At 40.8% G+C, this 26,045-nt stretch overlaps 1 protein-coding gene and 2 long non-coding RNA genes across 3 annotated transcripts in view; 1 reads left to right on the top strand and 2 right to left on the bottom strand.

Annotated features, from left to right (window-relative positions):
- The window catches only part of LOC137040675 (uncharacterized), a 442,512-nt gene that overhangs the window by 410,785 nt on the left and 5,682 nt on the right, over positions 1 to 26,045 (bottom strand). The window lies entirely within an intron of this gene.
- Positions 4,436 to 7,018, top strand: LOC137040765 (uncharacterized). The gene is made up of 5 exons (XM_067416538.1): positions 4,436 to 4,588; positions 4,731 to 4,939; positions 5,091 to 5,220; positions 6,670 to 6,705; positions 6,879 to 7,018. The coding sequence occupies exons 1-5, from the start codon at positions 4,453 to 4,455 to the stop codon at positions 7,016 to 7,018; spliced, it is 651 nt and encodes a 216-aa protein (XP_067272639.1). The 5' UTR covers positions 4,436 to 4,452.
- On the bottom strand, positions 8,152 to 9,731 carry LOC137039648 (uncharacterized). The gene is made up of 3 exons (XR_010897736.1): positions 9,046 to 9,731; positions 8,683 to 8,766; positions 8,152 to 8,223 (listed from the first exon to the last, which is right to left on the bottom strand). It is a non-coding gene; the product is annotated as an uncharacterized lncRNA (long non-coding RNA).

A 26,045-nucleotide genomic window follows, 5' to 3' on the forward strand; every position in this document is an offset into this window, starting at 1 on the left:
TGATTTACTGTTGATACTGACTTGCTATTTTATATTATTCACAATGTTAAATTGCTAACTTCAAGTTATTTTAAGAAAACAATTCAACGATTTGAAGTTAAAGTTTACATGCATTTTGACTCAGTTAACACTAAATATGGGTTGTATATTCGATTGAACTACTGTAGACTGTCTTGCTTTTAAAAAAAACATTATTCACAATTAAGTTGTAACTGTTTTTAGTAACGTAAAAATGTTTAGGTCAATATATTTTTAGAAACCATGCTGAATGAATTAGTTGAAGTAACAGTACTAGCTCTGTTAACAACACTAGTAAAGGTGGTAAAAGTTTTTTTTTTTTTTTTTGCTGAGCTAACTTAAAGGTAAAATAGTAGAGTGTTAACCCTGTGGGCTTTGCTATTTTAAAACATTATTCACAACGATAAATGGTAACTGTTTTTAGTAACAATTATTTCAGTCAGGTTTCTTAAAATAACTTGCCTTAAATACTATTAAGTAATTAAAAAGGTCTATGCTAATTGGCTCTTTTAACACTAGTAAACAAGGTAAAAGTAGTTCTTATGTACATTATTTTTTTTATTTTAATGTGTAAAAATGTGTACCTTGAATGCAATGTAAGTCGCTTTGGATAAAAGCGTCTGCCAAATGCATAAATCTAAATCTAATTTGTAACTGTGTTTAGAAACTTAACAGTATTTTAGGACATTATTTGGTTACACTTTCCAAATAAGGTTCATTAGTTAACCGTAGTATTAACTAACCATGAGCAATACATTTGTTACTGTATTTGGTAATCTTTGCTTACTTTGGTTAATAGAAATACAGCTGATCATCATTTGTTCTTGTTACTTCACAGTGCATTAACTAATGTTAACAAATGAAACTTTTGATTTTAATAATGCATTAGTAGATGTTGATATTATTCATTATTATATCAGACTGTTTTTAATGAAAAGTGAATAGTAATGTTTTGTTGGTGTTAATGGGCTATTGCAAGCCATGAACTGCTGACTACTGATCTTTCTTCTGGCTCTTTAAGTGGTGCCCTGTGCTCAAGAGATTATGTTTATATCTGGGGTTTCTTGAAATGTATTTGTGCATTACATTGATTTTAACAAAGCTAAACATTGTTTTTGTGCTTTTGTTTTGACAGACCACGACAAGATCATTGAAGTTGCCAAGCTCTGCACAGAAGTGGCCATTCTATGCAAGTCATGTCTGAAAACTATGAGTTTTATACTGTGAATTCAACATTCAAAAAAAGGCAAGGGCAAGTGTTGCTCAGATTTTAAGGTCTTTGCAAACTCCTAACTCTAAGGCTAGTGATGACACTGCTTATAATCAACAGATTTGTACTAGTAAAAACATAGACACTAAAGATAAGGACTTTGACAATCATGATGTGGTGGTGTCGGAAAGACTCTGGTAATTTAGATGATTATGATGCAGTGATGTCGGAAGACTTTGCAAGTGATTCAGAGAATAGTGGTGACTATATGGAGGAAAGTCCTGAGGAAGCTTTTAGAAACGCTCTAACTGACTGGGCCATAGACTTCAGAATCACAATGGTTGCATTAACAGCTCTTCTGTTAGTCTTGCGTAGTATGCATCCCAGCCTTCCAAAAGATGCTCGAACATTGCTTAAGACTAACACAATATATAGAATAGAACCAGTAGCAGGAGGTTCTTTCTACTATTTTGGCAATCTTAATACATTGTCTGGTATTCTTGAAAGAATATTGCCCCAGTTACCAAACAGACATACGCTGAGATTGCAGTTGAATTTTGATGGCATTCTGTTGCACAAGAGTTCAAATATGCAACTGTGGCCTATTTTAGGCATATTACAAGGCACAGCCAAAAAGCCTTTTCTAATAGCAATATTTGGTGGCATTTCAAAACCAAAAATATTGGCAGGGTATTTAAAAAGCTTAATTGACGAAGTTAAGGTCCTGCAGTCAGGCTTTATTTTCAGAGGAAAGGAACTACTCCTAAACAATTGTTCTGTAGTTTGTGATGCCCCTGCTCGTGCATATGTTAAGGGAGTTAAGTCTCATACAGGTTATTCGTCATGTGGTAAATGTGTACGGACTTTTCCTGAAACTAATGCTGCCCTAAGAACAAATGAAACATTCAGAAGCATGTGTGATGAAGACCACCACATAACTAGATCTCCATTTACTGAACTAGATATAGACATGGTATCATGTTTCCCTCATGATTATATGCATTTAGTCTTGGTGTGATGCGAAGGTTATTAGATCTATGGACAAGTGGTCCTCTCAAGACTCGTTTGCCATCACAGAAAGTAGTCAAATTTTCTCAGAACTTACTCTCCATTAAGAATTATGTCCCATCAGAATTTGCTCGTAAACCAAGGTCGATTGAAGAAAAAAACAGGTGGAAGGCTACTGAACTAAGACAGTTTTTGCTCTACACAGGATCAGTAGTTCTTCATGATGTTGTTTACAATAACTTTATGCTTCTCTCAGTTGCGATTTCAATTCTTATTGATCCAACCCTGTGTTCTGTAATGTGTGAATATGCAAAGGTATTACTAGTGGCTTTTGTGGAGCACTTCATGAAGCTCTATGGCAAGGAATATGTGGTATATAATGTGCATGGCCTTGTTCACTTAGCTGATGATGTGAAATGCCATGGTCCACTTGACAACATTTCCGCATTTCCATTTGAGAATTATTTAGGGACGTTAAATAGATTGGTCCGACGGCCATGTCATCCTGTTGCCCAGATTGTACGCAGGATATCTGAAATATCTAGTGGTGGTTCTAAGATCGACCCTTCCAAAAATTTTATGTGCGAAAAGAGCATTGTGATGATTCTATTTTGCAGTTTGTTAATGGAGAAGTGAGACAGTATAAAGAAATATTTTTCCCTGATTTTTGTCTAAAAATTTCTAAAGGCGATAACTGTGTCCGAATTGGTTCCAATATTGGGTTGGTACAGAACATCTATATCCAGAACAATGATGCTTACATCGTATATGCTGAGTTTGAGTCTGTCCGTAGATTTGTGACTACCCAATTGATTCTTGCAGGCTTGGAGCTTATCTCGTATCTGATCTTTCTAAAGAATTTAAATGTGCCAAAATTGACGGGACACTTAAAAAATATGTCATACTTCCTTTTCAAAACAAGTTTGCCTGTCTACCTTTACTGCATTTAAATTGACATCAACAGCAGTTCAAGTGTGTGGTCTTAGGTTTGAAATGTAGCATAGATATATTTAAACATAATTCACCTAAATCCCACATTCAGGCTTGTGGAGAGTAACATAACAGTATTTTTGAAAATAGACGGATTAATGTGCAATTCTGGGAGTGCTACATACAGGTGAGTGGGTCTGTACAAACCACCTGCGGTAACACACTCTCTCTGTGAACTAGGCACCTAGTTCTACACACACTGTTGTGTACATAATCATACAAAATACTCTTACATATGTTTGTTTACATGCTCTTTACATGCATAAAATAAATCATCTTGCACTGTTTCCAAGCCAGGTGATTACCTTATAATGTTGCCCTTATAAGGTTATGTGAAAGTATTTGTTTATTTTTATGTAAAAGCATTAGTTAATTTTTATAACACATTTTTTATAATTTGTTTTTAATTTATATGTAAAATGTGTAAAATGGAACAAATTGCTCTTTTTTTGTTTTTTAAAGATTTCTTGGGAAAATGTTCCATATTGTGGAGTTCATCGACTCATCTGAAGTAGAAGTTGTGCCATCTTCATGGGTGCAGAATGGTACCTGTGCTTGGCCGACTTACAAATCTGTGGCTAAGATCCAGAAGGCTGTAAAACTCCATGAATCCCCTAATCGTACGTGGTCTGCCTTCAGGGTGCGGATTATTCACACCACAGGTACTAATATTTTCAGAAAACTGTGACTATTTCATGACTGATACATTTTTGGGGAAGTTAACAACGAAGTATGTTTTATAGACACGTATCAGGAAGCTCGGCTCAAACTTCCACAAGCAACTCTGATGTCTGATTTGCAGACAGAAGATGACGATGATGATCGTCCAGCATACACAAAAAGAAAGAACAGGTTTGTTTGCATTAAGCATTTAATTTTACTGCCAGTGTCTTTCATATAAACAGTGCAGTTAACCACAAAGTGAAAAGTCTGTTAGCGACAACAGAACGAGGGAACAGATAATTACAGATTTTTTTATTTTGGGGTAACTGTCTTGTATGTAAATTGTACATATATTGCGCTGATACATTATAATCTGCAAGTTTTGCTATTTAACGTTGTTTTTTCTTCATGTATACGATTAGGGTAAATAAAAGAAACCACTCTAGTGAGGATGATGAAGAGAATTACTTTGCAAGCAAGAGACTGGAAAAAACAGTCAGAATTGAATTGAGGATCACTCAGAAGTTTTTGCAGCACCCCAAATACCGTCACCACCACGGACTATGGTAGAACCTCTGAGAACTCCATCCAGACACACAGATGGGATTGCAAGTCCTACCACCTCTAGGAATAATTTACGCCCATGTACCAGTGCAGTTGGAGATGGAGACAGAACATGTTGCAGCTCATCATGTGTTTGTAAGTATGAACGTCATCTTTTTAAAGGCCTAATTTAACTAGGGATTTAAGAGTCAACTGACTACCTACCAAAACACTAGACAAAAATACACAAAAACAAGCTTCAAGTGCATGTATGCTTATTTTTATTTGTTTTTTGCAGCCCTGCTGACTGAAGTTTTAAAAGCACAAGAGGTCATCAGACAACAACTTGCCATCATTCTGAAGAATCAGCAGAAACAGAACAGTGCTCAGTCGCAGAGTGATGAACTTCCAGACATCACCACATTCAACCTCCCTTTGTCAGATTTATCTGATCTGGAAAGGCTTGAAAATCAAATAAAGGATCAGCCAGAACAAATGAAGAAGTTGGTAAGTTGAAGTCCTTGCATTGTTCACACAATTTGTCTTGTCTTGTATATATTATAATCACATTGATACTCAGTTACTGTTGTATAGTTATTTTGCCTGTAATACTGTTTAATGTTTTTTTTTATTTTTATTTTTTATCTCTTCTTCAAAGGTAACCTATTTAGGAACTATTGGTGGGTTTTCGACTAAAGAAGCTGTGTGGCGTATCCTGGGAAAGCTTTTGACAAACTCCTTGGCTAAAATAATTAACTGGAGTGGTGCAAACCAAAAAGTGGCATTTAGTAGGGCTGTGTATTGCCAAGACTCTGGCGATACGATACGTATCACGATACAGGGGTTACGATACGATATATTGCAATATATTGCGATATTGTAAGAGAGGCAATATATTGCAATATATTGCGAAATTTCTTTTTTGTGTGTTTTTGTTTTTTATAATTTAAAAGAATAAAGAACACAACCATAAGCCTAAAACACGAGACAAATTATTTTATTTAATTAATACAGTATAATTTATATCACTAATCATATGCAATGTGCAATAAGTTAAGGGAAATGTAAAGTGACTGCAGGATTCTTTGTGTATATGTTTTAAAGGTTCACAGTATAGCAGTGGCTATTTAACAACAGAAAGTGCAGTCCATTTCATGACTGAATGACTGTTTGTTTTATATTTAACACAGTAGCCCCGATCACACAGAGCGCGTTTTTGCAGCGAGAGGCGCCTTTTTTAATGGATTTCGGTTGGCAGAGAGCGTTATGCGCGCTGCTTATGCGCCCTGGGCGCCTCGCGTTTAAACCGCTTGCTGCGCCTCGCGTTTTTGAAGGAGCGCTGCGAGCGCATGAAGTTGAAAAAAACTCAACTCTGAGCAGAAAAGCGCGCAATGTCTCATCACGCTTATGTTCTGTTGTCCAATCGAATGAATGAAGCAGCAGGCTTTCCGTTGTGTTGACCGTTACATTGATTTGACTGACAGTACAGGTGATTCGGGGGTTGCCTAGAAACATTAAAGCGCACTGCTCATTTTTGAATGAATAAACGCCGACCAAAAAAGGGAGTGCGGTGAGCCTAAAGCTGTTTTCTATAAAGCAGTCTATTGTATAAAGTGCTATTTCAGGTAACGTTACTGAGCTGCAGAGCTGGTGCATCCATATCCACATCGCTATTATCTTTCGTTCTCCTGCCACCGCTGTCAGTTTTGGCGTGTGTTTATTTTGTTACTGAGAGGAAAGCGTGCAGGACATTCTATCGAAACGCTTCTCAGCAGCGCGGGTGACGTCAGGATGTTAAGCGAGCTCTCTGTTTCAATGTGTTTCCCGAGTATTAGATTATAACTTGGCCTATTTTGCAAAAAAAATTATTCTTGTTGATTTCCTTAGTGGCTTCTTTTTAGCTGAAGCCAACATGAGTCCACACTTCAGCTCTGTATACTGCAGGAGCGGAATAATGCTATCATCTTGAGAGCTGGGTTTGCTAATGTAAACACTAGTGATGCACTTTCACCTTGCGCTTCTCCGGCTCCGCGTCAGTTATACGTTCTGAGATAACACTGCCATCTAGCGGTTGGGTGTTATACAGTCTGTGGTTTAAACTGAACACAAAGCCACGAATCTTGGATGTAAATAAATAAATATATAAATATCGATACAGCGTTTTTGAGAATCGATACAGTATCGTCAAACATAATATCGCGATATTCACGTGTATCGATATTTTCTTACACCCCTAGCATTTCGTGCATTGGCCCTCAGGACTATTGTAGTCAGTAAGTTGATTTTATGTACATTCCAGTACATAGAGGCTGTATACATCTGCCGTGTAAGATTACTTTCATATGAATGTTGATGGTGTATTATATATATATATTTTTTTTCTTTGTTGCGCAACATAGTATAACTGTATAACTAACTGTTTTTGAATATGTTTTGCTATTTACAGATGCAGTGAGGACAAATGCCCATACCAAGAGCTCCACTGATAAAGAGGTGGAAAGGTATATAACAAGATGGCTACAACTTGCTCCTGACAGAGATGGAGGAAGGAAGGAAAGAGCGAAGTCGAACGTGTTTAATATTTAAATTACTTTAATCAATCATTTAAAAAAAAAATTATATAAGTTTTATATAAGTGTTTAAGATGTTTCATATTTTTTCCTTTTTGCACAATTTTTCATATGCGTTTTTTTTATTAAACTTTTTTTAGATTAAACTTTCTTGACAAATAGTTGTTTTAAGATAGTTCTTGATACTTGTGCAGTTTAATTTTTCCCCCAATATATTCTAGTTTAAAGTATTTATGTATTTATTTTCAATAGGTGTTTTAAGATGTTTCTTCATACTTGTATAATTTTATATTCAAGCAGCCATTTTAACATGTTTCTTTGCTTGTGCATTTTTAACAAAACATTTTTCTTCAAGTATCTTTGAACTTGTGCTGTGTTAGTCCCTTTATACCTGTACACTTTGATTATTTTTTTGGTTGTGCTTTAAATTGTTTCTTGATAAACGTGCAATTTTCTAAATAAATATAGTTTTTTTTCATATTTCTGGTCTTTGTTTTTATATCATTTGCAACAAAATTCGGATTAATAATGTTTTAAAGTATTTTTAAATCGAATCCGATTGATTCGGGCCGGAATCGGGCAGTGAGTAAACAGGCATACGGCCCGAGTATGGCAGACAGAAGCGGGCCGACAGGTAAGTATTCGGCAGGCGAGAATCAAACCGGAACTGGCCCGAGTGTATTTTGCTATCTGGGATGTGAAACGGGCGTTAGGCACAATCGGCTTCAGAACGTGCATGTAATCGCACTCAAAGTGTTCTTTTCCTCTCTAGGCAGGTATTTTTTTAGGTTTATTTATCAAGATGTTCTTTTATATATTTGTGTGATGTTCTGTATTATGATCGCGGCTTTAACATGTTATGAGAAAACGGTTTATTAATGTTTATCCACCACATTACCTTTTAGGTTATTTAAACCTAAATAAGAAAGCCATTGTCAGTTCGTCTGTCAGTTTTGGTCGCTTTATTAAAAGTTGTTGCTGTGTGCAGTGTGTAAAGGAAAATAAAAATAGTTTTACCCTTCTGCTGACAGTGTCGTGCCCCTCCCAACCCATTCACACACACACACAGATGATTCGACTATCAGTCGACCATAGAAAGATTCGACAATTCTGATTGGATTGTCTAAATCCTTAGTCGAGGACAGCCCTAGTAACGACATGTAAAAGTTGTATGTAATCATTAAGCACGTCACCATTCTCAGCTCCAGATGTACCAGTAAGCTTCTCTCAGGCAGATGAGCACCAAGATGAACACCAACATAACATTCAAGGTAAAAGAGCATTAATTAGTGTATGGAGGACACATTCATTGCATATGAGTAAAATCTAACACAAAGTAATCATTTTTTATCTGTATAATTAATTAGAGAACACATTCTCTGTCCCGAGACCCTATCAAGACCCGAGACCATCTACATGTCAAGGAAGAATGCAAAGTAAAAAAATAAAAATGAAAAAAATAATACATTTCAGACATTACCGAGCAGGGTGGGAAATTAACTTTTTTGCTACTTGTATGACCATCCGACACGATTTTTATGCACTGAACTAACGTTTGCAGGTTTTAATTTGCAGGTATACACGGCAAAGTACCCTTAAAGGCCTTGGCTGGTGATGGGTGCTAATTCCCCACCCTGTTACCGAGGTATAACTATTGTCATAGTAGCAAATGCAACTTACCAACTTTACCTTTCTCAGCACTAATTGGACCAGAGAGTTTCTCCCAGGCAGATGAGTCCCAAGATTCTTGGGCTGAACACACACCTTACATTGAAGGTAAAAAATGATTAATTAGCACTTGGAAAAAGAAATCAAAAGACTATCACTGCACACAAAAAACAGCCTCACATTAGCTAATTCAACATTTTCTGTACAATCCATTAGATAATGCATTTTCTGTCCTGAGACCTTCAGGTTCCAGGCAAGGAAGAACACCACGTAAGTCATGAGTCTCACTTTTGGTCAATCTTTACAATATAAAATATGTTTGTAGCTTAAAGCAAGACTACAAAACTAAAGCTAAGATACAAAGCAAGAGAGTACAATTCAGTTGCAGCAGTTGAACAAGTTCCATAAGTAAGGTCATCTAAGAGAGAGCTTCTCTCACGCAGGCCAACAACGGGATCCTTGGCGTGAACACCCACCTAACATTCAAGGTAAAAGAGCATTAGTAAATAGACGAAATCACAAATCTCACAAACACTGCAAATGTGTCAGCCTAATACAAGGTAAAATGGCATTTTTTTTCTGTATAATAAATTAGAGAGCACATTCTCTCACCCTTCACCCTATCAAGACCCGACACCATCTACACATCAAGGAAGAATGCAGAGTAAGTACAACAGCAACAACAACAACACAAATTCAGTCATTCAGGTATGGCTTAAGAGCCCTCGTGTACCAGGTAATGCACTGCCATGGTAGCAAATACAACGAACTTTACCCTTAACAACCGGTACCTTTATCAGCTCCAGTTGTTCCAGTAAGCCTGTCTCATGTAAATGAGCAAGAGGATGCTTGGGGAGATAACCCATCTAACGTTCAAGGTAAAAAGACACTCATTAATCACATCCACAAAACACAACCTGAGGTAGATTGGTTTAATTGGAATTGGAAAACTATGACTTATATATAAAATATTTATATGACAACTGTGGCATGTTGTAGCTGTAGTTTCCAACAGTGTTGCTATTTCTCATAACAAGTGCAATAGATAAAAAAGACAGAAAAAAGTTAATATATATATAGCAATAAGAGGAGGGAACGGTCAGAAACCAGTGCAGGAACTGCTGGACAAGGGAATTTTTATAAATAAAACAATGAATAATAAGTTCTGTTGTCATATTAATCATATTATCTGTTATTTGTTTGTTTTTTACCGTGATATTGATTTAGTATCGGTATCGCTGTATTTTAGACTGGTATCGTATCAAAGTCATAATTTAGGTATCGTGACAACACTAATTCAGTCTACACATTATCACTGATTATAATGGGTTCTATTGTCATGGTGTAAGTGTTGTTGTTAAGACATTTATGAGCTCAGTTTCAGTCAATCTCATGTCAATCTTGAGTACTAATAGACAGTGGCCGGTCAACATTTGTGTGTGTTTACTCGCAGTTTATGAGGACATGATTCGGTTTATGGACTATTGTATGCGACTAAACCTTAGCAGTAGCAAGCAAAACGGTTTTGCACGTCAGACTAGTGTAACGTTATACAGAGAACAACAATGGAGTAACGTTAGCGCATTTGAATGACGAAGCACACTTTTGAGACCTTGAAGCAGATCTGACACACACACACACACACACACCTCATATCCGTGCCGCTTAAGTAACCTAAGGGGCTTTCCTTGCCATTAATGCTTGGATAACACACACGTCTCCTTCCAATAAAAATAATGGCTAGTGCGGTGGATGGGATATACAAACCTACCAAGTGCTATCATTTTGGACTGACCTATCGCGAGAGGAAAGTAATATGTTTTAGTCGCATAACTGCAGCTATGGAAACGCTGTCATTTCGCAACAGTTTTTTATCGACATTTAAGAAATATCGCAAATCTGTAATGGAAACGCAGCTATTGTCAGATCCCTCCCCCTTGTTCTCTGATTAGTGTTTGATTTCTCCCACCTGTTCCCTCTTGATTTCTTCCCTTTATAAGCTCCTTGTGTTTGTCAGTCTGGGTCGGATCCTTGTTATGTATGTCTACGTCTTCCGTTTCCCCGCTGGTATGTTTCTTGAGTTTATTTGTGCTGTCTAATTATGTGTTTTGCCCCATTGTGGGTTTTTGATTTGTGTTTGTTTCTTTTTGTTATAATAAATACACTCTTTGCACTTGAGTCCTCGCACCTGTTTTCTCGTGGGTGTAACGTGACAGTGAAGGCAATCAGTCAAGGCTAGCGGAGGAGCAGAAGAACTTTAAGACTCTTTTAAAGGGGCAGTGAAACACTCAGTTTCAGTCAATCTTGAGTACCTATAGAGTAGTATTGCATCCTTCATATCTCCGAAAAGTCTTTAGTTTTATTATATTTATAAAAGAAATATGGGCTGTACCGAGTCTTTCCAGAAAAAAAACAAGCACCGTGTGTCGTGTGGGCGGAGCTAAAGAATGATGAGCTCCACAAAGCGGTGACGTCCTCAAGCGTGGAGAAACTCATCGCTATCGATCTCAGCTAATACAGATAATGATCCAGAATCAGATCCGGAAGCTGAAATAAACTGAACAGGAGAAACAGCAGCAGCAGGACGTCCGTCTCTGTGGTATGGACTGTATTTAGTGGCCTGTCAACATTTGTGTGTGTTTACTCGCCGTTTATGAGGACATGATTCGGTTTATGGACTATTGTATGCGACTAAACCTTAGCAGTAGCAAGCAAAACGGTTTTGCACGTAAAAAAGAAGTTAAATACTGTTTAAGGTTATTTATTCATGACTGTTCAAGCTTAAGCATCAATAATAAGTGATACTAAATTATTATTATATAAATAAATTATTATATGGACTAAAAGCCCATTTTTAAATGTATGCAGTGTATGCTATAAGCCCTACTTTAGTTGGGATTTAAGTGTAATAGAGCTGCAACTAACGATTATTTTTTTCTGTCAACTAATCTAACGATTATTTTTTCGATTAGTCAACTAATCTAACGATTTATTTTTTTACCCTTTGAAATTTTTCCCAATTCTGTGGCACCCCCTCGCATAAGTTACGCTAGAGGTGTAACAGTACAGACTGCTCACAGTTCGCTTAGTATCACGGTTTAAGGTTCACGTTTCAGTGCAGTTCGGTATTTGCTATGTTCAGGGGAAAAAGGACTATTGTCAAATGAAAATAAAGAAAATAAGAACAGATAACTGTGGTGTGGCAAGCAGCGTGGCGAGGGACCGCGAGAGGTAATGAGTACCAGCTGCGTGACACACCGGTCTCGTCTCGCGGCCAAGGGACGGGAGCATAAAAGGAGGAACGAAGGCAGCGGAAGACGAGAGAGGACCAGGCCTGGACTTTATGTTGAGTTTTGTTATGTGTTTTGCGGGCAGTCGTCCCTTGGCCGCGAGACGAGACCGGTGTGTCACGCAGCTGGTACTCATTACCACTCGTCACCGGCCGCTCTCGCGGTCCCTCGCCACGCTGCTTGCCACACCACAATAACTTAAATAGAAGCAGCAGCACAAATAAATACTATTGAGCAAAGATGAGAATAATATAAACAATGCTTTTCAGGTGGGTCTAACATTAGCTTTTAGGTAGAGAAATGGAATAAAGTAATCAAATGTTAAAAAAAACCCGCACATTTAACTGTTTAAATTTAAAAAAATATCCTTATTAAACTTACAAAAGCTATTCAGTCAGGAGCAGTGAGTGATGTCTTTATCTTTTGTTTGACATTAAACAGACAGCAGTGAAGGCTACTGCCCCTTTAAGACCCAAGGATAGTCGTAGTATTATCTGTATAAAGTTCACTTAAGGCACAGAGTAGGCTATGACATTTTGACATACTTTTTGTGAGATTGTCCATTTAAGCACAGGATTTGAAAGATAACTCAATATTTGCGCGCTTTGGGACAAGTGCACAGACAGATCTTCTCATTCGCGTCTCCTGGCTACACTCGGGTGATGACGGTGAAAATGACTGCTCATATTCGGACGTACGGCAGCACTCGCATGTGTTTTATAAAGTTTACAAAGAGGGACCGTTTTGCCCACGTTTTTCTTTTATTATCGCTGTTGTTGTAGTGTATACCTGAGGAGTCAGCACGTGTATCCATCGACAGAAACATACATACAGCATTATTTTCAAGTTACAACCCATATTAAAGATGCGTCATCAGGTGTGAGATGACCCGCGGTGTAAGTGCGTCCCGGCACCTTTTGCTCGGGATCCCGGTTGGGAAACACTGGTCTGTATTGATTGACACCGCGCTGGTGTGTTTAGAATTATAATGAGCGCCGTGACCGCGCGCTGCCGCGTACTGAAGGCGTGTCGCAACTCTGTTATTCAACTGCTCTGGCTTTAAAAGCTATGTCACACTAAATGTGCCAAAATGCAATAAAACTTGTTTTACGGTCGAATGCAACGCACGTGTGTGTGTGTGTGTGAGTGAGTAAGAGACGTGCAAAAGGGCGGAGAGAGAACTTAAGGAAATGCAGCGTAACGAATATGCGTGCGTCTTTTAAATAGCATAAAAATGAATGAATGATGAATCAATATGTGGCAGCCGGTATTGATTATGTGGTCACCACAAATGAGTCTATGTGTGGAAAACACTGTTTGGCCTCTGTTTAAAGTATTCCCATACTTTTGATATTCGTGGTCTGGGTTTTTGTGATAGAATGGAGAACTTTCTCCATTCCCAGGAGCAGAAGCCATCATTACGCGAGATGAATGTGTGACACGACGCGCCGACGCATTTCACAAACGTCGACGTATTTCCGTCATCGATGACGTTGACGCGTCGTTGCAGCACTAAAGTGTAAATATGTTTAATAAGTTTACACTGGCAAAGAAGAATCGTGTTACAATCGTACACGCACATCTATACAGTATTAAACCAACAGCACACTTAAAATACAACGCAAGAAAATATGAGTTAAATAGTTGTTTCTTATCGGAATTCAAATGTCTCTTCATTGGTCTGTGACCAATCAGATTGTGTTGCTCAATGCCTTCAGCCAATCAGAGGTAGAGCTGCTGACAGTACTCGTCTGTATGACGCTCACTCGCGGGAGGTTTGCAGCCTTGCAGGTGAAGTACAATGTTGCGTTACATTATTTATTTAATAAAACACTGAGAGCGGAAAGTACATTGCTCATTCTTCGGACCAGTTCAATTAAGTCACATCGCCGCCTGACCTTGATGGAGACGATAAACTGTTTTGGAATAAAATGGCCAAACGTTACGCGATCCTGAAAAGAACCAGAAAAAGTCCTGCTGTTTGGAGGTAAGTAATATGTAATGTCACTAAACGTGAATAAAAAGTTGAATGAACATACACCTTTTTTTGGTTGGAGCGAGAACGTAATACGATTGGTCAGCACGATATGGCCGTGATCTCACAAAAAGTATGTCAAAATGTCATAGCCTACTCTGTGCCTTAAGTGAACTTTATACAGATAATACTACGACTATCCTTGGGTCTTAAAGGGGCAGTAGCCTTCACTGCTGTCTGTTTAATGTCAAACAAAAGATAAAGACATCACTCACTGCTCCTGACTGAATAGCTTTTGTAAGTTTAATAAGGATATTTTTTTTAATTTAAACAGTTAAATGTGCGGGGTTTTTTTAACATTTGATTACTTTATTCCATTTCTCTACCTAAAAGCTAATGTTAGACCCACCTGAAAAGCATTGTTTATATTATTCTCATCTTTGCTCAATAGTATTTATTTGTGCTGCTGCTTCTATTTAAGTTATTGTGGTGTGGCAAGCAGCGTGGCGAGGGACCGCGAGAGCGGCCGGTGACGAGTGGTAATGAGTACCAGCTGCGTGACACACCGGTCTCGTCTCGCGGCCAAGGGACGACTGCCCGCAAAACACATAACAAAACTCAACATAAAGTCCAGGCCTGGTCCTCTCTCGTCTTCCGCTGCCTTCGTTCCTCCTTTTATGCTCCCGTCCCTTGGCCGCGAGACGAGACCGGTGTGTCACGCAGCTGGTACTCATTACCTCTCGCGGTCCCTCGCCACGCTGCTTGCCACACCACAGTTATCTGTTCTTATTTTCTTTTTTTTTCATTTGACAATAGTCCTTTTTCCCCTGAACATAGCAAATACCGAACTGCACTGAAACGTGAACCTTAAACCGTGATACTAAGCGAACTGTGAACAGTCTGTACTGTTACACCTCTAGCGTAACTTATGCGAGGGGGTGCCACAGAATTGGGAAAAATTTCAAAGGGTAAAAAAATAAATCGTTAGATTAGTTGACTAATCGAAAAAATAATCGTTAGTTGCAGCTCTATTACACTTAAATCCCAACTAAAGTAGGGCTTATAGCATACACTGCATACATTTAAAAATGGGCTTTTAGTCCATATAATAATTTATTTATATAATAATAATTTAGTATCACTTATTATTGATGCTTAAGCTTGAACAGTCATGAATAAATAACCTTAAACAGTATTTAACTTCTTTTTTACGTGCAAAACCGTTTTGGTTGCTACTGCTAAGGTTTAGTCGCATACAATAGTCCATAAACCGAATCATGTCCTCATAAACTGAGAGTAAACACACACAAATGTTGACAGGCCACTAAATACAGTCCATACCACAGAGACGGACGTCCTGCTGCTGCTGTTTCTCCTGTTCAGTTTATTTCAGCCTCCTGATCTGATTCTGGATCATTATCTGTATTAGCTGAGATCGATAGCGATGAGTTTCTCCACGCTTGAGGACGTCACCGCTTTGTGGAGCTCATCATTCTTTAGCTCCGCCCACACGACACACGGTGCTTGTTTTTTTTCTGGAAAGACTCGGTACAGCCCATATTTCTTTTATAAATATAATAAAACTAAAGACTTTTCGGAGATATGAAGGATGCAATACTACTCTATACGTACTCAAGATTGACTGAATGATTGACTGACACAAATGAAGAGGAAGTGATTCACAAATGAAGAGGAAGCGATCCACAAATGAAGAGGAAGCGATCCACAAATGAAGAGGAAGCGATTCACAAATGAAGAGGAAGCAATCCACAAATGCAGAGGAAGCGATTCACAAATGCAGAGGAAGCGATTCACAAATGAAGAGGAAGCGATTCACAAATGAAGAGGAAGCGATTCACAAATGCAGAGGAAGCGATCCACAAATGAAGAGGAAGCGATTCACAAATGAAGAGGAAGCGATTCACAAATGAATGCAACTTATGCAGGGCAGAGTTGTGTGTTTTTGACATGTGTGGATTTTTTTTTACTCACAAATATCATTGTATTTATTTGTGAATCTAATTTATTTTTGTGAAACTCCTGCATATATTTGTGGATCTCATATATTGATTTGTGAAATTATTTATTTTTTGTGAATCGCTTTACAAATATTTTTGGATAACAATATATTTGTTTGGAATAAAGCAACAATATTACCCCCACAGTGAGGCAAGCCTGCTGAGTTTCAGTTTATTTGAGACGCGCCTCAGTTCATGATGAAAGCAATCGCTTCTGTGACCTCATAGTCTACTTATTTGCTGTTTATTAATTAAATACATGCAATTGGCCGAGGAAACCTTTATTAAAATTAAGAGACAATGTAGCTGAGGGCTAAGGACTGTAAGGTGCTAGTTGTTACTAAGAAGTTGGAGTTGGTCCGGGTGTGTTGGTTAGAACACCAAAGTCGGAGAAGGAATCCAGTTCAACAGATTTATTAGAACAAAAGCATATGCAGAGGGGGAGCCAGGGTCTAATGATTTGCCTTTATCAATGTGCCATAGAGTAGACAAACATGAAGACGAGTGCAGAATGGTTTCATCTATTGCTTATGTCCATAGAAGTGTATCAGCATAGGTGTGTGTGTGTGTGTGTGTGTGTGTGTGTGTGTGTGGTCTGTAACAAACAAATAAAGGACATGTTCTAATAAACAATGCTTCTTCTTATCACGATTACACTCATGAAAACAACATAAATGACATTAATAAGCTACTGACTTCTCTCAAACATAAACACAATGTGTCACTTGTATATAACAAAATAGGGCATTATGAAACATTATAAACAGCTAGCATTATTACACTGCACTGTATGAGAACTCCAGTGCTGCTATATTTCACATAAGCGTCCATTGTGTATCACTACATCTCTATCCAGAGAACAGCAATCAATTTAGATTGAATAACAGTGAAATCTACAATACTCACTTTCTCTCTGGACGCACACTACTTTAAACTCTCAAAGGAACCTAATGATGAGCATATAACTGCTGTCTGTCACGGAATCTGCACGGCTCGTTTCGCTGAACTCAGGTGATAGTGGATGCGAGACTGATCGCGTGCGCACAGCACTGTGAAGTCCTCCACCGAATGGCGCTGCGTTCCGCCAAAATAAAAGTCCCACGATCAGGAGGAAAGTGCTATTGTGCATAGGAATCATATACTGTCAGCTATTAATGAGACTTTAGCACAGCCGCCCCCAAACTGTATGCAATTTGTCCTTGGGAAAGGCTCACTGCTCATCCTCCTCTATAGGCTCTACGACAGAATCCATTTCTCCATCTGAGTCTGGGATAGCTGGGAGGGCGATGAGACGGGCAACTGGTCTGGTGTAGATCTTGTCCTTAATCCGAACATCCACCGACCTGACAACCATCAGCACTATGGTGTACCTTAGTCACTCTGCCGACTGGCCAAAGTGCCCTGGGAAGTTGTGGGTCCATCAATAGAACAACAGAGTCAACCGCAAGATTCACTGTAGTGGAATGCCACTTCTGTCGATGTTGTAAGGTTGGCAAGTAGTACCTTATAAACCTAGACCAGAAGTGGTCTGCCAAAACCTGACAATGCCTCCATCTTCTCCTGCTCAATCCTTCACTCTTGTTGTATACCTGTGGTAAAGCACCATGCAGCCGCCCCATCAAGAGGATGTTTGGTGTTATGGCATCCAGATCTGCTACGCTAGAGCAGGGGTTTTCAACCTTTTAGGATATGCGCCCCCCCAAGCTTGTCTAATTTCATTCGCGCCCCCCACTAATATTTCACCTTTAAATTTGTATTACTGAAATACAATAACTTTTGCACAATACATTTTTCGAGTTTCACGTATTATGTCCTGCATATAGCGTGCATAAAAAAAGTTATATTGAACAGTAGTACATAATCTAGCAGCTTACCTAATGTGATGGCTGAGCCTGTTTCTGAGAGCACAACATACCAATCCGTGGTTTGATACCCGACACAGCTAACCGTAAATCATCGTCCACTGTCAATAAGCGTAAGCGATACTTGCTTTTGATGTAAGTTAATATAGAAAATGTTGCTTCGCAGAGACAAGTTGAGGCAAAAGGCAAAAGTATATCAATTGCAAGTCTCGCAAGATCAGCGTACTCTGTCTCCACTGACAGCCAGAATTCCGGCAGTGTGTTCAAGTCAAACAGTGTCTTCAAAGTTCGGTCACTTGACAGGTCCAGAAGGGCATCCTGCTGATTTGATGACAGACTCACTGCGCTTTCGATGAAGGGGTTACGAACCCAGTCGTACTGGTTCCAACTATGCTGCTCAGGAAAATACTTATATGTGCAGACAGGGCTTGTAGATGGAGAGTTATTTCTTTTCTTGTATCATCCCAATTAAGATCATTTTCCGTGAGAAATTCATCCAAGGTTGGGAACATGTCTACATTACCCCCATCAACCTGTCCTCTCCATCGCTCCAATTTCTTCACAAACCCCACAATTTTATCGGACATTGTTAATAGGTTTGAATTCGGGCCCTGAAGAGACGAATTAAGGGTATTGAGTCTATCAAAAATGTCAGACAGGTATGCAAGATCTGTGAGCCACTTTGGGTCAGTAAAAAAATTTGCAAAGGAAGATGCACAATCGAGCAGAAAAAGTCTTAGTTCGTCGCGCAATGCAAATATCCTCTGCAATACTTCACCTCTGGAGAGCCACCGTACCTCCGTGTGCAAAAGTAATGATTCATATTCTGACCCCATTTCTTTGCATAATAGGCCAAAGAGTCTTGTTTTTATGGGGCGAGTCTTGATGAAATTGACAATTTGTGTTGCTGTTTTAAGCACAGCGTTCAATTCGTCAGGAAGAGTTTTTGCTGCAAGAGCCTCCCTGTGGATCATACAGTGGGTGAAACGCACATGCGGAGCTACTTCACGAACCAAAGCAGTGAGTCCTTTATGTTTCCCTAACATGGCTCCCGCTCCGTCTGTGCACACACCGACACAGTTGTCCCAACAAAGACCAAGTTCATCCAATTTACCATTGATTTTTTCAAAAATGTCTCTTCCGGTGCATGTTTTTTCCATTGCTGAGCAAAATAACAGATCTTCAAGCAATTTTCTCTCATGATGGTAGCGAACAAATACAAGTATTTGCGAGGAGTTTGAGATGTCTGTCGACTCGTCTAATTGCAATGAAAAAAAAATTCCGTCCCGTATTCTCTCAATTAGTTGACATTTGATGTCGGTTGCCATTTCAGTAATACGGCGACTCATAGTGTTGTTTGATAGTGGAATTTGTTCAACATCACTGGCAAACTTATCTCCAAACATATTTCTACAGATGGCCATTGCTGCTGGACGAATGAGGCTCTCTGCAATTGTATGAGGCTTTTTATCCTTGGCAACTATATAAGCCACCTCATATGATGCTGTAAGCGCTTTGACTGCCACAGTGGTTTGGCTGGTCATAGTTTGTTTTTGATTTTTTAATCCTGATTCTTTACGGCGAAAAAAGTCAACCGGTTTATCTTTTAACGTTGAGTGTTTGGTTTGTAAGTGACGTATAAGCTTCACAGGTTTCAAACTGTCATTTGCAAGCACTTCAGAACAGACAACACACTGTGGACGTGGTTCCTGATTTAGTGTGATGCATGTGAATCCGTATTTTATGTACTGTTCGTCATACTTTCGTCATTTTGATGATCCCAGCAGGCCTTTGGTTTTTGCTATTAATCCTCTTTGCGTGGAAAGCCCGGTTGACGTGGAGGGTTCGACATCAATTTGTGGAAGTTGTACGGGTTCAGTCGGACACTCTTCTTCTTTTTCGCCCGTTTTACCACTGGTGGTATTATTACGTTTAAGCCAACGGTCCATTTTAGTTTAGTTTTTTAATATTTAGCTTGAACTCGATCGCGTCAATTCTCCTCTGTAACTAACAAGGTCGCCTCGCCTGATTAACTGCGGTACTAATCAGATTGCCCCCTCTAGTGGATGAATGAAGATTTGCTATCTTACACTGAATTCACAGTTTCTCGTGCCCCCCTTAACAGGTGGAAAACCCCTGCGCTAGAGGACGTATATCCCAACGGTTTTGTGTTCAACATTGCCTCAACTTCCAGCAAGACGGTACGGAGTACCTCTTCAGAGACAGGTTGAGCTCCTACAACTGTCAGATTTGACCAATCTTATCTCCCGCTCCCATGCCCCACCGAAATGGGGAGCGGCAGGGGGGTTGAAGTGGAAGGCAATCTTCTGTTTTGCTAGAAGTTGCTGAAGCTCTGAGGATAAACTGTCAAACGTCTCACGAAGCTCCTTCTCTCCTGCCTTGAAATTTGTGCCCTGGTCTGAGTAGAGATCAGCTGGGGTACCTCTACGGGCAATGAATCTCCTGAGGCTCATAAGAAAGGAGTCTGAGTCCAAGCTGTGTAAGAGATCTAGGTGCACCGCTCGTGTGGTGAGACATTTGTAGATAATACCCCATCTCTTCTCAGAGAGCCGTCCCAATGTCACCTGGAAAGGCCCAAAACAGTCTACGCCAGTAGAATAGAAGGCTGGCTTATATAGGCATAAACGGGCCACTGGTAAGTCTGACATCCTGGGAACCGATGGCTTAGCCTTCCATCTTCTACACTCTTTACAGAGATGTTGTACATGACGGACCGCCTCTCTCCCACGCAGGATCTAGGGTTGGGCATCGTTTTGATTTGAACAATTCTGATTCCGATTCCGATTCTTACTTTCGATTCCGGTTCTTTTCGTTTCTCGATTCCGATTCTTTGAGGGGTGGAGTCAAAACATGTCACATCAATATTCAATGCTATTTTCAATACAATGGGGGAAAAACACTGCATATACTGTCAATTAGATATTTTATATATATATATATATATATATATATATTTTTTTTTTTTTGTCTGTCTTTTGAAAGTCTAGGCAATCAAACATTTCTTCTGAAGAGATCACTTTATATGATAAAGCTTTTAAGCTTTTTCTCATATATAAACATTGATCAATTACTATTAAAATTATCTCACAAATATTTGTTAACTCAATGTATTTTTTACAACGGGGTAATTGTGTTGCAATAGTTTACACACAGCACAAGTAAGCTTGATTTTGAATGGTAAATTGAATAAACAAAGATACATATTACAAAAAATAGCACAAATAAATACAATAGAATAAAAAGATATAAATGAAATAGACTGCTTTATTTTTTCAGGTAGGTCTAACATTCAGGTAAGAAACTGAATAAAAAACGCAAAGTGGCTAAATAAATTTAAAATAACATTGGATAATGTTTTTGCAAAAAATTAAATAGTTTCATATAAAACCATTAAAGTTAGAAAAGTTGATCAGTCAAGAGCAGTGTGATCGTTTGTCTTTTTGTAATTTGACTTTTGAATAACAAATGACTGCTGTCCCTTTAAGAACTGCTTGTTTCAGACTGTGTTTACATACTGTTCAAAATGTGCACTGAGAATTAGTTTGAGTGTATTTGACCAATAATAAGCTGGAAAAAGAAGCGAATATTTGCACTTGTATGTCAGGGGCGGCTTTATTACGGTAGGCTATGTGTGTGTGCGCGCTTCAGATGTGAGCTTGAAATCTGCGGGGATTCGTAGAATTATGTGCAATCCCGCGTGAAATTCAGACCGATCACACACACTAACACGCTGTCGTAAGGAAAAGTCCAGCAGAACGCGCGTCCGTCGTGTTCAGAGGGTTAAGTTAACCGGCTGAATGAGAATATGCGGCTGCGTGTCAACTCGCTGTCAGTCAGAGAAGGAGAGGAGAGGAGAGCAGCTGGGATGGATTGTGTAGGCTGAGCAGACTATCGTATCTTTTCAGATATTTCAGTATCAATATTTTTGACAACACTAGTTGCACTGTGCCGACCCAGGCTTTTAAAAGTGAAATAAATCCACACTTCAGAGCCGCTTACCGGGCTTCCATGAACAAGCGGGCGCGCAAGCACCGGAAATCAGGTGGCCATGGAAACCAAAACTTGCGCGCTTGGAACCGAAGATCGGAACCGAAAATAAATTTTCTAAACGATTCCAATGGAATCGTTATTTTTTAAACGGTTCCAAGTTGGAACCGGTTCTCGATGCCCAACCCTAGCAGGATCCAGAAGGTGCGGCGCATTTCCGCGTATACTCGTTCCGGTCCAGGGTGGCAAAGACTAGCGTCGTAATCCTGTATAAGGAGTTTGGTGGCTGGATGACTAGGATCCAGGACAATTGGATGTTTGAAAGCAGGATCAAGAACCTCAACCCGCCGCAATCTACCACCAACACGTATGATCCCCTCCTTAGGGTCTAACTCTGGGGCCAAGGTAAGTAGGCGACTACTATTAGGGACAGGTTTACGCTTCTTCAGGTGGTGAAACTCCACTGGAAAACAGTCATGCTGGATCCTCCTGTAGATCGTCATTTCTGCTTGCTGATAATCTGAAGCCATTACGGGGCTACCCTGTCCAGCCGCCCCATGGAGCTCATGAACCATGGTCTCAACCAGATCCTTCCAAGTGTGTTGGTCATCCTTTAGAGAACATGGCCAGTCCATGTTGGTCACAACACCACAAGAGACCGACTTCCGGTACTCTGACGAATCTGAATCAGACAGCTTAGTGGGTTGGGATGGCCATTTATCAGATCCCTTGAGGAGGAAGGGGGCCCCTGGCTCCAGTGATTAGGTGAAGCGAGCTCTACCAAAGTCTTACCCCGTGTGACATCGTCGGTGGGATTCAATGAGGAGTCCACGTAACGCCAGGCATCTGGATCCGTGAGCTCCTGCATTTCAGCTACACGGGTGCCCACAAATACTTTAAAGCGGCACGACTCAGACTGTAACCAGGTGAGCACCGTGGTTGAATCGCTCCAAAGTATAATCTGATCAATCTTCAAAGTCAGCTCCCCCTTCAACATCTTCGCCAATTGTGCTGCTGTTAGGGCACCACAGAGCTCTAGACGTGGAATGGAGTGCCGTCGCCGGGGAGCGACTCTTGACCTCGCTGACAGGAACGATAGGTAGACTTGGCCCTGGGCATCTTCAGTCCGCAGGTAAGAAACTGAGCCGTATGCTTTCTCCGACGCATCGCTGAATATGTGGATCTGTCTAGAGACAACAGATTGACCCACGCAAGCTGGAACATAAGATCGAGGTAGGGTTATGTGAGGCAACAGGTGCAATTCGGTTTCCCACTCTTTCCAAGCTTGTTGAAGGTCCTGTGGGAGGAGTGGATCATCCCAATTGCGGTGCATATCCCACATGCTCTGGACAAGTAATTTGGCACGGGTTGTGTTGGGTAATATGAACCCCAGGGGGTCATACTGCCGAGCCAGGACCTTATAGACATTGCGCATAGTCAGTATGCCATAGTCCAGCGGGCGACTCTTATATCCCAAGGTGTCCGATTCCCAATGCCAATTCAGACCGTTGTCATCATGTGAGAGCCAGCGCTCCATACTGTCCGACCTTGCTTCCTTCGGCAGATGTTCGATGACACTCGGGATGTTACATGCCCACTGGCGGATCTCGAACCCACCTGATGCCAGAATCTCCCTGAGTTTATCCACCAACCTTGTGGCTTCAGCTGCTGTTGACACGCTCTGAAGGCAGTTATCGACGTAGAAACAGCGTTCTACGGAGTCTCTGACACCATCCTCTGGAACACTATGGTCTCTGACATGCCGTTGAAGAGCGAAGGTGGCACAACAAGGTGAGCAGGTGGTGCCAAAGGGCAGGACTTGCCACTCGAAGGTATCAGTGGGGTCCTCTCTCTTCATATCTCTTCACACAAACCTGAGAAGTGGCCGGTCTTCTGGCAGGAGCTGGACCTGGTGGAACATACCCCTGATATCTCCACTGACTGCTACAGGTTGTTGCCTAAAGCGCAGCAGAACACCAAGAAGAGACGCACCCAATGTCGGTCCTGGAAGAAGAGCATCGTTCAGATTCAGCCCACAGAACTGGTAGGAGCAGTTGAAAACGAGCCGATTCTTCCCATTATGACAAACTAGGTGATGAGGTATATACCAAGATTCGGCGGTCGTCGAGATCTCATCTGGGTCCAGCTTCTTAACAGCTCCTGATAGTAATAGCTGGTGGATTGCCTCACAGTAAGCCTTGGCACGTTGAGGGTCCTTAGATAATCGCTTCTCTGTACTCCTCAAACTCGGTAGAACAGCCTCTTTGGATGCTTGGAAAAGGGCCATGTCCCGTTTTCGTAGCAACGGAGTAGCATACCTGAGGATTCCAGCGACCTCTACCCTGCTTGTCTCTGCTTCCAGGAGCTCTATTGCCTCATTATCTTGCTTCGATCTCACCACCATCTTGTCACTCTGGAAAGGCAGTACATCCATCTGCCAGAGTTTCTCTACACTCCTCATCAACTCTGTGGTCTGCGATGAGACACTGGTAAATAGACACTGTCGTGCGCATGCCGTCCACTGGATAAGGCGAGTAGGCCCCTGGAGCGTCCACCCCATTCTTGTATGAATAGCTGCCGGTCCTCCTGGAGGGCCCAACCTCACTGGCTCGACTGGAGTGAGCAGATGGGGGTGATCCACTCCTATCAATACAAGTGGCTTGACATGCTCGAATGGTTCGATAGGGCTCCTCTTCAGCATGGAGACCGGATATGAATGATCCGCAAGACTAAGGCGTGGTGAAGTGAATGCCTCTGTAACCCGAAAGCTTCTTCTAGGATGTGTCTGGGGTGATATGCAGAATGAGACAGATGATCCCTTCAACGTTTGGACATCTTGTCGTATTGTGCGAAGGACCAGATCCTCTTGTCTACCTTGCAATCCAAGCCGATCAATAGCCTCTGGAAGGAGCATTGTGCGTTCCGATCCATCATCCAATACCGCGTAAGTGTCGAGAGTACGGTCCTTGTTTCGAAGAAGCACTCTCATAACCTTTAATAGGACACGGGTGGAAGCTGATGGCCGGTCCAGATAAAGAACCTCGGTACTGGAGTTCACCAAACAACTCTCTTCTTTGGGTGGCTCTGTTGTTGGACGAGTGTTCACATTATGAAGAACCCTCAAGTGCTTTCCCTGGCACAGGTCACAGAGTCTTTTGAGATCACACTGTGCAGCTTGATGAGACCTTCCACATCTCCAGCATCTCTTATTCGCCTTGATCCAGGCTATAACCTCCTCCCTTGTGAGCTTCTGAATAGCTGGGCACTTATTCAGGAAGTGTTCTTGACTCTCACAATATGGGCAGTACGGCTTCACCTTTCCTCTTCTTTTGGACTCTGAGTAGCTCTGACCTTCTTGCTTCATGATCTTACCATCCGCGGAGCTCTCTGCCCCATGTAGAACAGTAGCCACTAGTCTACCATGTCGTTTCTCAATCTTGTGGCTTGGTGACCCTTGAACCCGGGTGTTGGATGGGATGTCATAGCCCTGACACCACAACTCATACTAGAGCCACTCTGCCAAGTCAAGCAGGGTATGAGTAGAGCCAGGTCGGTGGAACATCTGGCGGCGGAAATTCGCTCTCAGCTCAGGTGGAAGTTTCATGAGCAGCCGTGCAACGTGTGAGCCGCATCTTAACTCAACTTCCCCATCAGGACCCAAGGTCTTCAACATGCCCACTAATGACTGAACATGCAAAGCGAACCTCTCAAAGGCTGCTGTATCTCCTCTCTTAACCTCTGATGAGTCCAAGACAGCAGCAATCCTCTTCAAGGCGATGTGATGTGGCTGCCCAAACTTCTCATCCAGTGCGGCCATTGTGTCCAAGTACGGCATAGGCGAGCTGATATATGAGTCTGCTATAAGACAGGCCTCCTCTAATCTCAGATGGTCTACGAGAACTTGATATTTGAAGAGCTCCGTGGCATCTCTTGGCAAGAGGTTTGTCAGGGCAAGCTTCAGTCGGGAGAACTCCATGGGGTCCCTATGGATGAAGAGGTGATTTTCGGCATTGGCCCACGATATTCCTTCTCTTCCACCATAGCTGACGCAGGCTTGTATGGTAGGTCTCGGGAGGGGGTCCGCTGACTGCTAGGGATGGGTATCAATAAGGTTTTAACGGTATTACTACTCTTAACGATACTGCTTATCGGTCCGGTACTTTAACGGTATTCTTATCGGTACTTTTTGAGATTTACTATATATATATATTTGATATGTCCT

Source organism: Pseudorasbora parva, chromosome 14, assembly GCF_024679245.1.
Source record: "Pseudorasbora parva isolate DD20220531a chromosome 14, ASM2467924v1, whole genome shotgun sequence".
Lineage (NCBI taxonomy): Eukaryota > Metazoa > Chordata > Actinopteri > Cypriniformes > Gobionidae > Pseudorasbora > Pseudorasbora parva.